The sequence below is a fragment of the Diabrotica undecimpunctata genome, chromosome 10 (genome assembly GCF_040954645.1).
Source record: "Diabrotica undecimpunctata isolate CICGRU chromosome 10, icDiaUnde3, whole genome shotgun sequence".
In the NCBI taxonomy this organism is placed as follows: Eukaryota; Metazoa; Arthropoda; class Insecta; order Coleoptera; family Chrysomelidae; genus Diabrotica; species Diabrotica undecimpunctata.
The window spans coordinates 33,894,091-33,910,836 of record NC_092812.1 but is presented as its reverse complement, the minus strand read 5'-3'; the positions used below and the strand labels follow the sequence as shown (position 1 = coordinate 33,910,836).

At 33.9% G+C, this 16,746-nt stretch overlaps 1 protein-coding gene across 1 annotated transcript in view; it reads left to right on the top strand.

The window, feature by feature from the left end:
* Positions 1 to 328: 328 nt before the first annotated feature.
* Positions 329 to 16,746, top strand: part of LOC140451882 (solute carrier organic anion transporter family member 74D-like) — a 21,189-nt gene continuing 4,771 nt past the window's right edge. The window contains exons 1-6 of the mRNA XM_072545817.1: positions 329 to 888; positions 5,037 to 5,486; positions 7,902 to 8,222; positions 10,291 to 10,651; positions 14,162 to 14,548; positions 15,285 to 15,388. Coding sequence (XP_072401918.1) covers positions 612 to 888; positions 5,037 to 5,486; positions 7,902 to 8,222; positions 10,291 to 10,651; positions 14,162 to 14,548; positions 15,285 to 15,388 — 1,900 coding nt within the window. The 5' untranslated portion in view covers positions 329 to 611. The remainder of the gene's footprint in view (positions 889 to 5,036; positions 5,487 to 7,901; positions 8,223 to 10,290; positions 10,652 to 14,161; positions 14,549 to 15,284; positions 15,389 to 16,746) is intronic.

Below are 16,746 nucleotides of genomic sequence, written 5' to 3'. Positions count from 1 at the left end.
TAAAAATTTGTTTATTTGTTTCGCTTTGTCTGATGAAAGCTACAAGTACGACAGAATGTATTACTTAATAGATAAAATGCCAAATAAACTCTAAAAGAAATGAAAAAAAATTAAATGCCCCGGTATATCTGTCCAACAGTGTATTTCCCAGAATTTTATAGCTTTTAATTTACAGGTGTTAAGAGAAAGATCTCTAAATATCATATTTTTTTGCCGTAAATTAAGTTAATATTGTTTCTGATAAAAATAAATAGGTATTATATAGGAAAGCAGAAACACTTGTGAATTTAGTATATTATGAATATCCATATCAAAAAGTAAATAACGGTATTAAATAAATCAAATATGTACATCTTCACATTGTTCTAGGCGACTTATCAATCAAAAGAGAAAAAACTGTTACGTCATTACACCATTTGTAAAATAGCTAGCATTCCATACAAAATATTTATAAATTATATAATAGGTAGAGGGTAGATATGACAGAAACTTTTCTCAGCCGATTGACTACAATGAGAAGACAGTGCTACAGTTTGTTTAGCATCGAGATATGTTTCTGAGCGCTGCATTGAAGCAAAAGTTTGTTTTGAATCGATAAATGTGTGTATATCATGGATGGGAATAAAGTGATAGCTAAAGAAGAGATCCAAGGAATTTTTCCGACCGTATATAGTCAAAGTGAATTTCTTGAGGAGCTCTCTTTAACTGAAGAAACGTCGTGCGGGCTTTGGTTTATAAAGGGAGCCTTCTTGCAGAAGTTCGCTAATAAGAAGGCCTATGTGTTTTTATACGGAGTGTTGGGATGCGCTTTTTCAGCGGCATATGCCTATTTTAATGGGACGATTACAACACTGGAAAAGAGATTTAAAATACCCAGCAGAACCACAGGTACACATGTTTTTATTTAGTGCAATTTGTGCATTTTCGAATACTTATTTATTTATTTACAGACAAATTCATATTTACAATAAAATATAAAATTTGACACTAACAACCAGTGCAGTAAAAAAATTAAAATTGCAATAATATAATAGTAAATTTAAACCCAGATAAAAGTCTAAGATCACAAACGAAGGTTTAGGTAATTTAATTGCAATGGCCAGGGGCTAATTCTTCTAGAAGATACACCCAGTGGTGGTCCTTTCATGCAACCCATCTCTCTAGTCTGGAATGTGTATGGTGTTTAAGTTTTGTGTTGCTCGGAGAAAACTTTCTTGATTTTAGCCTTTGGATAGCTAATTGAGTTCCATACAGTGGATATTCGGAAATGGTGGACCTTACGGTAGATCCTATCTGCGAGAGCTAGTGGTCCAGTTCTAAGGACTTGTGGTTTATCACTATATGTTTCTTCATAAATAGTTCTATAAAATGCTATTATAAAAGTCTGATAATTACAAATATTTAATTCTGGGATACAGAAGTCAATCTTATTAGGCAATGAGAAAATTTCAGATTTTGGTCAAGGTCGCTTATTATCCTTTAACACGAAAGGGGCAATAGGTTTAGTCTTTGTTGCAAGCCTTGGTAACTTAACTTATTGCTGAAGAATTTAAAGTAATATAACGGAAAAATTTCCTAATTTATTTAAAGTAATATAAAGGGTTGTTTGATGAAGCGTGTTTAAGATACCTAAGCAAGACTACAATATAGAGTTTTAAGAGAACCAGTATTGTGAACCCATCAGGAATTTCTCTTGATAAAAGCTAGGATCTTTAAGGATTTATTTAAAATGGATGTCGTATGGTTAGAATATGTGAGTTCAAAATCTAGAGTAATTCCAAAGCCTGACAGAGTGCAAGTGAACTTCACCTCCAATAAATAGTTTACAATGCATTTTTTACATAAGTTTACTCTGCCCTGCACTCAACTAAATTCCTTTATACACAAATCAGTCTACAATTCTATCCAGATCATGCTGCAGGCCTAGATAGTATCAATCAACTCTATCACAAATTGGATTGATATGAAGCAAGATGCAATATCATTAAGTTAGACATCAAATAATAATGGATCAATATGTGAAAGCGTGTGGTATCGCAGAAGTACTACGATAATGGTTCTTACTTGCGTCTCCAAGAAAGAGACTGATAAATTAATATCAGGACCTGCCTAAAAAGAAAACAAAATCAAGACATTAAAGCCAAAGATTTTTTTTATTTTGCTTCAACCACTTAGGTTATTAGCATAAGAAAAATACAAAAAGTGATAAACACATACATAGGCTTAAACAAAATATCAATTACATAATAATGTATATAATATATTGTTAATTATTGATGTATTGTATTAAATTTTATTAAAAAAGTTTATAGATTTCAAAAATTCTATCAAGTCAGCTACGTATTTAGATTTTCCTAGTTCTTTTAATGTTTTTGGAATGTGGTGATATAGTCTTTCAATTTAGTATATTGGACAGTAAATCAAAATGTGCTTCACTGTGACTTTACATTCACAAACAAAACACACTGGTTCCTCTTCTCTCTTCAACAAGTATTCATGTGTTGTAGAAGTGTGTCCTAGTCTGAGACGTGTTATTAGGACTGGATGGTCTCGCTTTGAAGGCCAGAAGTTCCATGGAAGGACGGAAGATTTTATTTCTATCAATTTAGTGGTGCTCCTATTCCATTGATTTTGCCAGACATCGTGCCATTTTGATTTTAAGTAAGGTTTTAAATCTAAATGCATCGTTAGATTTTCCACTGATGCGTCTGTATTGGTTACTGCGGACCTAGCTAGACTATCTGCCTTTTCGTTACCCTCTATTTCAACGTATGACGGTATTCAGAGGAACTGAAAGATGGTTGCTAAAAAATCGAAATATCTGGAAGAATGACCAAATCTTAGTCTAAAGTATCGACGATGCCTCCTACAAAGCATTGAGGGTTACGTATTTAAGGTGACTTGAAAAGGTATCATTCAAAATTATCACAGATCTCGATGGCTCCAATTCCTGCAAAGGACATGCAAGGCGATTGGACACCTAACGAGAACGGATAGATATACGATACAAGGGTTGATCAGTTAAGAAAATTTCAAGGGAAAAGATTAATAGTGATAAGATAGATTTCCTGGTTCAAGGATCTTTGCCAATAGCTCTACAACGTTCGAAGGAAGACGACGCAATAAGTTTGTTGCAAAGTTTAAATGTTTTTAATCATAAATTAGTTATTTTTCTTGATCTTTTTTATCTTGGAATTTAAATAGTTTTGAATATAAAAAATGAAGTGCTATTAAAAGCACTTCAACGAAATAAGACAGAGAAAACCCAGATCGGCAAAATTAGTGAAAACGAGTGGCAAGAATACTACGTAGAACTACTTACAGAAAACCGTCCCCAATTTCAGGAAGAGAATATAGAACATGCAGGAAATGGGGCATACGACCAGATAGAAATAAGCCTGGCAGAAGTTAAGAGAGCAATCAAGACATTGAAGAACAAAAAAGCCAAAGGACCCGGAGGAATACCAAACGAACTAATTAAAAACGGAACGGAAAAGTTATTCCGCATGCTACATAGAATGTTCGAAAGAGGACTAAATGGAGAAGAAATACCTGCGGAATGGACACAAGCATACATCACATCCATACATAAGAAAGGAAACAGGAAAAAATGTGAAAACTATAGAGGAATTAGTATAATATCGTCGGTAGGTAGACTTTACGGGAAAATTATTAAAGAAAAACTAGAAACTGAAATAATAGGAAAAATTGGAGAAGACCAAGCAGGGTTCACAGTAGGAAAATCATGCCTAGATCATACGTACACATTAGAACAACTGATAGAGAAGAAAATGGCAAAAGGTAGACCAGTCCATCTGGCCTTTGTTGATCTAAAGAAAGCATATGACGCAATACCGAGAGTCAAATTATGGGAAGCAATGAATGATCTCGGAATCCGACAAACACTAATAAAAGCAGTTAAAGCCCTATACAAAGAAAACAAAGTAGCTATTAAATGTGGAAATAAAGCCTACAATACATTTAAGACGACAAAAGGACTTCTACAAGGCTGTGCTACGTCCCCTACTCTGTTTAAAATATTCTTGGAAAAGACACTCAAACCATGGAGGAGAAAGTGCGAAGGAATGGGCATACCAGTAAGAGACGAATACCTATACACCTTAAGTTTTGCCGACGATCAAGTAGTCATCGCACAAGATGAAGAAGATCTCAGCTTTATGCTCAGAAAACTAGAAGAAGAATATAAAAACAACGGAATGGAAATAAACTTAGAGAAAACCGAATACCTAACAACAGAAAACAAGGATATGAGAAACCTAGAGATAGACGAGGGAAGACAAATAAATGGAACAGATAAATTCAAGTATTTAGGAACCATAATATCGAACCAGGGAACAACAGAAGAAGATATAAACAACAGACTGAGACAAACAAAAAACTGTATAAGACAACTAAACTCAGTGTTGTGGGATAAGAACATTACGATAAAGACAAAAAAGAGAATATATAACACCCTGACAAGAAGTATCCTGACATATGGGTCCGAAAACTGGACAATAAACAAGAGAAATAGAGGTAGAATAAGAGCAGTAGAAATGGAGTTCCTGAGGAGAAGCTGTAGACTTACAAAAAGAGACAGAATTGAAAACGCAGAGATTAAGCGGAGAATGGGAGTGCAATCAGACATAATCGACTATATAGAGGAGAAGAGACTATCCTGGTACGGCCACGTCAGAAGAGCGGACAGAGGACGCTGGATAAACAAAATCACAGAATGGAGCCCGATTGGAAGAAGAAAGAGAGGAAGACCCCGAAGGTCATTCAGAGATGAAATCGACGAGGCTATGGAGAAAAGAACCCTGCGAGATGGAGACTGGAATGACAGGGAAAATTGGAGAAAACGGTTGAGTGAAGGAAGACAGTGAAAACTGTGGAAATCCTTAGTAGTAGTAGTAATATAAAAAATAAGAATATATTAGTACCTATTAAAGTTTGCTGACGTTTGTTAGAATAAGTTTAATGTTTAAGACTCATGCGATTTGCTAATAAAACTATCAATTATTTTTTATTTCTAGGCATTATAACAATAGGGAATGATCTCAGCCAGCTGCTGGTATCAGCAATTCTAAGCTACTATGCAGGACGAGGCCACCGACCACGTTGGATGGCTCTTGGAATGTACACCGTTGTGCTATTCTGCTTGATGTCAGCACTACCTCATTTTCTGTACGGCGCGGGTGACGACGCTCTCTCATTAACATTAGAACATAAGGCATTTGCTAATACCTCACTATATTCGAACGAGCATACAATGGCGGCGATGCTTCAGCAACAGAGGAAACATTTATGTCAAGCAAAACGCCAAGGAGGTAAGGGTTGCAAGTTTGAAGAGGGCAATTCTTCTCCACAGCTTATTTTGTTTGCGGCCCAATTTATTTCCGGAATAGGGGGTTCCTTGTATCATACACTCGGTGTTTCTTATATGGACGACAACATCAAGAGATCGAAAACTCCGGCACTATTCAGTAAGTAGGTATATAAAATCTAGATTTAAATTTAGAAGTAACTTTACATTTTCACTTTACAATTTAAAATTAAAAAATTAAAGTTCAACTTTATAAAGGTAGAATAATTTTAGTAGCCGACCCCATTCCCTGCATAGGGATAAAGATATCGATAATGATAATGACTTTCTAAAATGTGTAGTTTTTTGTGTCAATTTTATTTAGTGTGTTTGTTTAATTTATGTATTTTATTTTTTTTTCTTTTTGATTTATACTTCTTTTTTCCTTGATTTGGTTTCTGGATATAATTTTTAGAGGTCTTTTTGAAAACTATTGGATTTTAGAAAGCTGTGACTACAATGGTTGCCGAATTCGCTAACAATGAAACAAATACACATTTGAACGCAACTTATTTATTTAAAGCGTTTTTTTAGATTTTGTGCATCGATGCATCACTATTGATGAGACTTGGATCTATCATCATGATTCTGAAACAAAACAAGCGGCCAAAGAGTGGTGTGAATCTGGTTCTTCGGTTCCAAAACGAGTTCAGTTGAAACTTATACCAATATCTTGATGAACAGGATCATGAGAATGATGAACAGGAATGGAACAGTCGCCTTGTCCCATTCCTGTTTTTGGATTTAATTGTATTTGTGCTGCATTTTTGATAGAGATCCTTCCATTGTCTTTTTATTATTTTAAAGTGATATAAAGTTGAAGGTTCGAATAAATTCTTTAATTTGATTTAAATTCTTATCAATATTTTTGGCAATTTCAAAAAACAATTATTCGTATTATTAGTTATATTGTTATCTAATTAATATTATTAGTATTAACAAAAAAACCTATCTTTTCAAGAAAAAATATGATTGAAAAAAGAATTGAAATATAAGTAGATTTACTAAATGATGTAAAGTTCTATATTGTGCTCTTTTTTTTTTCTCGACGGTTTTGTTATCGAACTGTGTGATGTGATCTGAATTTGTATCATTGTTGATCTGCTTTTTTGATCCCTTCATATTTTCTACACTAAATAGAGGGTGAGTGGCTATCTGATTAGTAATATTACCACCTACGTAAAAAAAAATTATCGTTGCTTCAACAATAGTCAGACATTTTACCTATCTCCACAACCTTGAAATATTGGTGAAGTCGCCGGATTAACATCTTAGCTACACTGAAATGCTTCGCCAAGACGTAAGATAATTATAAAAAATGTAAGCTCAATTTGCAATCTTGCTAAAAAGTAATATTTTAAAAATATATTAAATAGTGACGTCCCAGAATTAACAGATAATTTAAATTTAAAAATGGCCCTAGACCAAAACACGACAGGAAATAACAGAACTTATTAAAAATCTTAAAAATAAGCTCATACAGGAGGAAACCCAGAATTTAAAAAAGCTTAAATCTCGTGATATGGGAAATATGGGAAGAGGACAAGCTGATAACAAAGTGGTCGGAGCAGTAATCCCAAAACTAATATTACGGTGTGAAAAACTGTAATAACTACACTGGAATAGATTAAGTATAAAATATACGACCCAATCATGAAGCACATATAGAAGAAAAAAAGACTACGTAAGATATATGGAGAAATGAAAGACGACGAAAACTGAGGAAGAAGAATAAACAACAAATTAATGTAGATTTATAACAAACGTTAAATAAATACTCAAATTAGATCCCAAACCTGGTGGCTGGTCCATGTAGAGAGGATGCATTACACGAGACTGCTGACGATAGCATTAAGAATACAAATGGTGGGACTATGAAGAGGAAGACCCAGAAGATAATAGCTAACAACAGTGGAAGAAGATTAACGGAAGAGAAACGTTTGCAATTAGAACGTTAGGACACAGAATAAAAAACTGAAAGGAAATCTTCAACCAACCGTATCCTGGTTATAAAAAAAGTGGTAACACTTAATCGCAAATTTGCAGGTTGTTAAAATGATCCAAGATGATATTAACATATATTTTTACTACGAGAATACCAGAATGAACCGCAAATAGAATTAGATCTGATAAAGATAGAAGCTGCAGAATCTGAGAAAACTGTAGATTTAAACGTAGAAAACCAGAATATTTATTCATGTAATAAAAAACGATAAGTAACTACCATATTCTTCAGAATACAATAAAAAAAAGTAAGTCTGATAGAAGACGAATATCGTAGCTAAAAATTTGAGATAAAGGACTGGTAAAACATCATTAAAACTATTCAAAGCTACTGTAAACAATATTATCTGGACCAGAATGATTAGTACCGGCTACTTTAGATACAGTAACGGAGAGGAAGAAAAAGATATATATATATATATATATATATATATATATATATATATATATATATATATATATATAGATATATGTTAGATTTGGTCAAGATACTGATTTATCGCTATTATAAGCCTATATTTCTTTCTTTCAGGCTTCACTTATTTTATCAGAATGTTAGGACCTGCTCTTGGTTACGCTTTAGCCTCCTTATGCCTAAAGATTTACGTCAACCCAAACCTTACACCTACCATAGACAATCAAGATCCTCGGTGGCTAGGTGCTTGGTGGCTGGGATGGATCATCTTGGCAATCGTAATATTCTTTCTTTCCACTTTACTTGCCTTGTTTCCTAAAACTTTGCCAAGAGCAGCCGTGAGGAAGGAACTGCTGAAGCGACAAATGTCCAGACAACCGTCCAAAGCATCCTCGATGAAAGCCGAAGAGGATAGTGACATTCCAAGGTCTTTTAAAGGTAAGAGAGTCATTGTTTTTTGATTTAAAGATATTTTGGTTTTATTCGTTAGACTTTAGAATAATGATCACTTTTTCGAAATACTATAGCATTTGTAAATTCCTTGGTAGATATTGAAATCCCCTAGTATATGTATTAAAACACCGAAGAATAATTTCAGTGTATTTCTATTTCCTTTTTGCGTCGCCGAGGTCGAAAATAAACCATTTTAAAGTTGTTTATATTTCACAGATGGGTAATTCCTCGGTAATCTTTGATCGTTAAGCCGCTCGATATATGCGTTTCAAATACATCGAGGCTTTGCTGAAGAGATAATTGCGACATTGTCCAAATTGTCCAAATTTCTGTCAAATTTGAAATGTTTTCTCGTTTTTTGTCTCTTTTTATGGAAAATAAGTAGTTTTGTGGCAGTTAATGCAGTTCAATGTGTAGTTGCAGTCTAAGTGAGATTTTTAAAGATAACCACATTTGGCATTGTGGGTCAGTTCTACCTGTTCCAGTTTAATAAGGAGAAAAGTTTCCAAAGTTTGTGTTTCAGTGCCCCAACTTAATTCACAAAAATTATTATTATCATTAGAAATTTTGCTTTGGTGGTAAACAGCAATTGGTGTATACCTTTAAGTCAAAAAAATTACTTCGTAATTTAAAAAAAGATCGTAATTTAAAATAAATAATAAAAGAAATAAATGCTCAATTACAGTTTGTGCCTAGATATTTTTAAAAATAATGAGAAATTACACTAGGCAATAATATTACCATCCCATAACATTACAGTTGTACTGCAACAAAAAATAAATATATTATTCAAATGATGAAAAGGTTGCCAATGTGAGTCCATAATATCAGTATATGGGAAATGAGTCAATACTTACAATCTTAAGTAGATTTTTTATTATTTAATGATGGTAACTTTTGGGCCACCGCTTTTAAGGCTTACAATTATACGCCCCATCATCAGGCCCCAGTGCGATAGGAATATTTATATAAAAAACTATCAGATACAGGAAAGCTCTATAAACTAAGGTAATCCCGAAAACCACCTTCCCCCTCAAGGAAGTTTCCTCTTAGGTAACTTAATTATTAATAATTAAAAAAAGACGCCAAAATCTCGGCAAAAAACGTATAGGTTTTCTTTATATCGGCCTATAATAACTAAAAAAAATTTCAGATACCTGGATTTGTGACAGTCCCAGGAGAAATCTTATTTCATCGAGCTATTAATATTTTTTGGGTGGAAATTTAACCAAAATAATTCTACACTAAGAATAAAATTTGGGTATTTATTTCCATTTTAATATTCAAAGATGGAAAAATGGAAATTTTTTGTAGAAAAGTGAATATAAATTTTATTTATAGATTTTCATAAAAATTTCACAATTTCAGATTATTTTTTTACTCAATTCATTTTCTTTGAAGGGGTTTTTATTTTAATATATATTCGATAAAAAATCATTTTTGTTTTTGTTGATCAATTATGTTGCTCGAAATTTGACTTATGCTTACATGGTCTTAATTTTAATAGTGTCTTTGTCTATTGGCCCTTTATCTCCTTGTCTATTCTCAGACATTCTTTTAGCCTGTCAGACTTTGTATTGATCTCAGTTAAGTGATGTTTTAAATCACTTTTAAATGTTTGTCTAGTTTTTGAGAAGCTGTATATCCAAGAGTTTTGGATGGACAGTGTTTCTGGTTCATGCCAGAGTTTAGGAATTTGTAACTTATGGAGTTGGTCGTTTTATTTGCCTGATAAACAATGACTATACTAATCATTTGCTCAAAAGCCTTTCAATTATATCATTGAACTCTATCAAAAATGCAGGCTTATCTGATATATTGAACTTAAAGAAAAAGTGGACGTGGAAACGTTAAAATGTGTTCGTCATATTCGTACTTTCCTTTATAGTCCTATATTTTATTTTTTACAGATAAATAGTGCAGTGATTTCCCTTTACTTCCTACACCGCAGTAGAAACACCAATTATATCAATTAATATTGCGCCGTTTGTTGTCCATTTGATAACAATTTCACTGAAGCGATTTTATGCTAAAACAAACCTGTTTTTTGTAGATATGATTAAAACCTTCAAAAGAGTCATGCACAACCGAACCTTGATGATGAACAACTTTGCAGCAGTATTTTATTTTCTCGGATACATGCCTTACTGGATCTTCCTTCCGAAGTACATAGAAACCCAGTACAGACAATCAGCTTCAGCTTCGAGTTTAATTACTGGAAGCATGGGACTGGTTTTTTCAGCCTTTGGTATTCTTTTGTCTGGTATAGTTATCTCGAAGTACAAGCCGAAGGCTAGAAGTCTAGCAGCGTGGAATGTGCTCGTAGGCCTGATATCTGTAAGCGGGATAATTTCATATGCATATTTGGGCTGCAGCGAGATGGACAATAAGATCCCTTTATTACCAAACGGAGAGTAAGTAAATTTTTCCTTTTTGCTTTAAAAAAAAGATTTAGAATAAGAATAGGAAAACAATCGAGTTGTATTAGTATGTATATACTTATTCAGTTTACTGGCAACTGAATTCAGAAATATTTAAAATACCCAGACCTTTAGGGGCAGAGGCATTTAAAAGAGTAAGGGCAATAAAACAGGTCTACTATACAGTACATTGTAATTAAATTTGGATTCTTCTAGCCTGAGAATTAGATTTACTACTACTACTAATGATTTCCACAGTTTTCACTGTCTTCCTTCACTCAACCGTTTTCTCCAATTTTCCCTGTCATTCCAGTCTCCATCTCGCAGGGTTCTTTTCTCCATAGCCTCGTCGATTTCATCTCTGAATGACCTTCGGGGTCTTCCTCTCTTTCTTCTTCCAATCGGGCTCCATTCTGTGATTTTGTTTATCCAGCGTCCTCTGTCCGCTCTTCTGACGTGGCCGTACCAGGATAGTCTCTTCTCCTCTATATAGTCGATTATGTCTGATTGCACTCCCATTCTCCGCTTAATCTCTGCGTTTTCAATTCTGTCTCTTTTTGTAAGTCTACAGCTTCTCCTCAGGAACTCCATTTCTACTGCTCTTATTCTACCTCTATTTCTCTTGTTTATTGTCCAGTTTTCGGACCCATATGTCAGGGTGTTATATATTCTCTTTTTTGTCTTTATCGTAATGTTCTTCTCCCACAACACTGAGTTTAGTTGTCTTATACAGTTTTTTGTTTGTCTCAGTCTATTGTTTATATCTTCTTCTGTTGTTCCCTGGTTCGATAATATGGTTCCTAAATACTTGAATTTATCTGTTCCATTTATTTGTCTTCCCTCGTCTATCTCTAGGTTTCTCATATCCTTGTTTTCTGTTGTTAGGTATTCGGTTTTCTCTAAGTTTATTTCCATTCCGTTGTTTTTATATTCTTCTTCTAGTTTTCTGAGCATAAAGCTGAGATCTTCTTCATCTTGTGCGATGACTACTTGATCGTCGGCAAAACTTAAGGTGTATAGGTATTCGTCTCTTACTGGTATGCCCATTCCTTAGCACTTTCTCCTCCATGGTTTGAGTGTCTTTTCCAAGAATATTTTAAACAGAGTAGGGGACGTAGCACAGCCTTGTAGAAGTCCTTTTGTCGTCTTAAATGGATTGTAGGCTTTATTTCCACATTTAATAGCTACTTTGTTTTCTTTGTATAGTGCTTTAACTGCTTTTATTAGTGTTTGTCGGATTCCGAGATCATTCATTGCTTCCCATAATTTGACTCTAGGTATTGAGTCATATGCTTTCTTTAGATCAACAAAGGCCAGATGGACCGGTCTACCTTTTGCCATTTTCTTCTCTATCAGTTGTTCTAATGTGTACGTATGATCTAGGCATGATTTTTCTACTGTGAACCCTGCTTGGTCTTCTCCAATTTTTCCTATTATTTCAGTTTCTAGTTTTTCTTTAATAATTTTCCCGTAAAGTCTACCTACCGACGATATTATATTAATTCCTCTATAGTTTTCAAATTTTTTCCTGTTTCCTTTCTTATGTATGGATGTGATGTATGCTTGTGTCTATTCCGCAGGTATTTCTTCTCCATTTAGTCCTCTTTCGAACATTCTATGTAGCATGCGGAATAACTTTTCCGTTCCGTTTTTAATTAGTTCGTTTGGTATTCCTCCGGGTCCTTTGGCTTTTTTGTTCTTCAATGTCTTGATCTCTTAACTTCTGCCAGGCTTATTTCTATCTGGTCGTATGCCCCATTTCCTGCATGTTCTATATTCTCTTCCTGAAATTGGGGACGGTTTTCTGTAAGTAGTTCTACGTAGTATTCTTGCCACTCGTTTTCACTAATTTTGCCGATCTGGGTTTTCTCTGTCTTATTTCGTTGAAGTGCTTTTAATATTCGCCATGATTCTGAATTTCTCGTTCCTCCGATATGTCGTTCTATCTCTGTGCATGCTTGTTCCCATCGTTCGTTCTTTTCATTTGTTACTCTTTTCTTTACCTCTCTGTTTTTCGCTCTGTATAGGTCTAAGTCTTCCTGTTTTTTGGTGTTTAGGTATTTTATGTGTATTTTTTTCTTTTCTTTTATGCATTTCAATGTGTCTTCCCTTAATTTGATATTCTGATGGGTGTTCCTTTGGTCGTCTTCTCCAAGAGCTTCTAAGGCCGCTGAAATCAGGCAGGTTTTTATGTGTTCATGCATTTCATCTAACGTGTCATATCTGAATTCTTCTAGTTTTTGGTCTAGTCTTCTTTTGTATAAATCTTTTATTGATTCTTCCTGCAATAGATGTAATTTGAGCCTCTTTTCGTTTATTGTCGTTCCCGTTGTAACAATCGATGTATGTTTTTGTTTTGTCCAGATATAGGGGAATTCCATCCATGCCACCACAAGTTTGTGATCTGTTCCACACTCTGCCCCTCTTTTCACTCTGGTGTCTTTCACTTTGATGGAGCTTTTGTGGTTCATGATAATGTAGTCAATAATGGATCTTAGTTTTCTTGTCTCTTGAGTCCATGTGTACTTATGTATATTTTTGTGTTTGTAGAATCCGTTCATAATTTTCAAATCATTTACTTCACATAGTTCTACCAATCTTTCACCGTTGTCGTTAATTGTGTCTTTTCTTCCGACTCTTCCATTTAGATCCCCCACTATTATTATTTCTTGTTTAGGTTTTCTCTTATCCATTTGTTCTTGAAGTTGTTCGATAAATCGTTCTTTCTCATTGGCTGGACTGTCTTCCGTTGGACCGTATGTTGCTAGTATTATAATTTCTCTGCCATACATCTTGATTTTCAGTTTGGCAATTCTCTCGTTTATGGGTTCCCAATCGTCTATAGATTTTTCCCATTTCTTCTTTAGTAGAATTCCAACTCCAGCTTTTGCGCGGTCTTTCTTTTCTACTCCGCTCCAACCATGGATTAGTTCCCCTATTCTTTCCCTGCCGTTTCCTTTCTTTTTTGTTTCCGTTGTGACGAGGATATCGAGATTCATCTTTTCGAATTCTGATGTTACTTCACTGGCTTCTGTTCTCCAGCCCTGCACATTCCATGTGCCGATTCTTAGTTTTCTTTGTCTTTGTCTTCGGTTGAGTTTCGAAGCCGGGTTTGTTGAACTCAAAGCAGAAGTGCCTTAGAAGTGAATTCGATTTATATTGCCTTTATATAAAATGCGAATCATATCAACTTTAATTTTAAACATTTTAAATGGGACTGATTATTAGCCTGGCCCTTATTTTGAAAGGTCGTCAATTTTTGTATACCATCCCAATTGTTGCAACTTTTTTATTGCTAAAAACAATAAGTAATTTTAAAAAGAAGCAGTTACTTTTTAAAAACTGTTTTTCCAAATATTATCATGAATTCATTGACACATGGACAAAGGATATTTGATAAATATAAAGATTTGTGACTTAATAATTAAATAATAATTGTTTTAAGAGCAATTTTTTTTGTATAAAATTAAGATAACTCATTCTATGTGGTTTAAACAATTTTAGGTTGGACCCCATATCAAAGTGCAACTCTGCTTGTCAATGCGAACATATCAAATACAACCCAGTATGTTCGGAAAACGGCGTGACTTATATATCCGCGTGTCATGCAGGTTGCCGGGATGTCATCAACGTAAATGGGTCGAACGTATTTTCCGATTGTTCGTGTATTAGAAGAGATGAAACGCACAGTTATAAAGAGATGACAAAAATCGAAGAGACAAGTCAATTTGAGAAAGCATTGGACGATATTTCGAAAAATAGCGGCTTCGCCTCTCCGGGAAGCTGTCAGGTAGATTGTCTATTCCAGTTTTATATCTTTCTGGCCGTAGTCTGTCTGCTAAAGTTCAGTGGAGCTACAGGAAGAGCTTCCAATTTTCTAGTTACTGTCAGGTAAGGAATATTGTTTGAGTATAATATATTTTATCTAGTTGTAATTCCAAATCTTTTCATTTTAAATATAAAATATACGATTACAAGATATTTAAATGAACATAAATATATAGAACGTTTATTAACGTCTATTGACAAAACCTTTTGATTTTTCTAACCGTGTAAAAAATACATCTTCTTTAGTGCCTTATCCGGTCCGGATGTTGGCGATCATCAAGGCTGTCATGGTTTTGTTGACTGCTCTGCGAAACAGCTCCGCGGAGGTCATTCCAAACCATCGTCGGAGGTTTTTTAACCACGAAATACGACGGCGTCCCAGTTCTCTCCTGCCAAATACCTTACCCTGCATAACGAGTTGAAGAATTCGATATTTTTCTTCGTTTCGCATCACGTGGCCAAGGTACTCAAGCTTACATCGTTTCACTAAATTACATGGTCCACATATGATATTTTTAGTATTCTCCTGTAGATCCACATCTCGAGGCTTCAATCCGCTATTCTGTGGCTTGCGTCAGTGTCCAGGCTTCAACTCTATTGATATACAAGAATATACATGTATATCAATAAAAAAATATAATAAATTTCTTTTTCTTCTTTCTTATATATAGCCTCCTAAGGCATATTTTTTCGTCAAATTAGCCTTCTCATGAAAATTTAAATGTATTAGCCACATTGCCTGGAAAACAGGCTAAAACTATTTCGTGTAACAAGATCACTAAGTTGTTTGATATTTTAGATGCGTTGAAGAAAAAGATAAGGCTGTTGCTATGGGCTTTGGATTGATGTTAATGAGCCTGTGTGCCTTTGTTCCATCTCCTATACTCTTCGGCTTCATTTTAGGTAAGTACTTACTTTTTTTTGCTTTAAATGAATGATAAGAAAATTGAAACATGGGTAAGCACTGACGTGAAAATGGTTTTATTATTATACAGGGTGATTGATTAGTGTGATGAAGCTCAGTAGATCTGTTATAGTAAAAATTACAAAAAAAAGTTATTGACAAAAATTGTAGGCAGCTTTAAACTACAGATTTTTTTAGTTACAATCTTACAGGGTGTTCCATAAGATGGTGGCAGACCAAACTTATGTTTTTTTAAACGGAACACCCTGTATTTTATTTTAAATTTGAAATCTGATTCACTTTAACATCACAACAATGTAAAGTTTTATTATGTTATACCGGGTATTTAAAAAGTTATCCCCAATATTACCTGAAAATCATATCAAGTTTAACTCCCTGTATAATTAAAAAGAAGTATAGGAACATTGATCTATTGCAACCATAGTTTTTTAATAATTGTTAAAAATTAGAAAATATATTCGTTTTTATAATATTCGGTTAATCAAATACAGGGTAAGTCAAAATGCAAGTACATTATTTTTTTGGTAATTTTAAATACAACACCCTGTATTTTATATCACTATCGAAAAGTACTAATATCGTACTTCAAATTTCATGAAGTACTCCCATTAGTCTTCTAGATATTTTTATTTTTCCATCAAAGTATTAATTTGGTAGATATTTTAAAGTTTACCAATAAGTATTGTGAGTTGGCCATGATTGATTTGTCAGAAACTGACAGTTTGGCATTATTGTTTATTAATTCAGTAACGAAATAACGACACAGAAAAGAAAACAATTTATTTCAAATAAAATTTATCAAAAATAATCGAGGGAAAATTTAAAAAAAATAACAACACATAGAAAAATAAAAAACAACAGTAATTTTAACATGACCTCCCAAAACATCTATGCAAACTTGAAAGCGGTTATTGAAAGAGTTGCATACATTACTAAGCATTTGTAAAGAAATATTTTGAAATGCACTTCGAATTCGATTTTTCATATCATCCCTTGTTGTTGGAGGTATTTTGTATACTTCGTTCTTAACGTAACCCCAAAAAAATGAGTCTATTTTATTGAATTCTGGTGATTTTGGGGGCCACCTTACCAGTCCATTCCTTCCGATCCATCTTTTACCAAACTGATTTAAGTTCACCACGTACTAATTCCTTGTGGTGCTCAGAAGGACCGTCGTGTAGAAACCACATTTGTTCACGTATATTAAGTGTAACCTCTTCTAATAATATCGGTAATTGATTTACGATAAAATCTAAATAAATCTCACAATTTAAGTTATCTTCAAAAAAATATGGTCCTACTACACGGTTACCGACGATACCTCCCCACACATGTA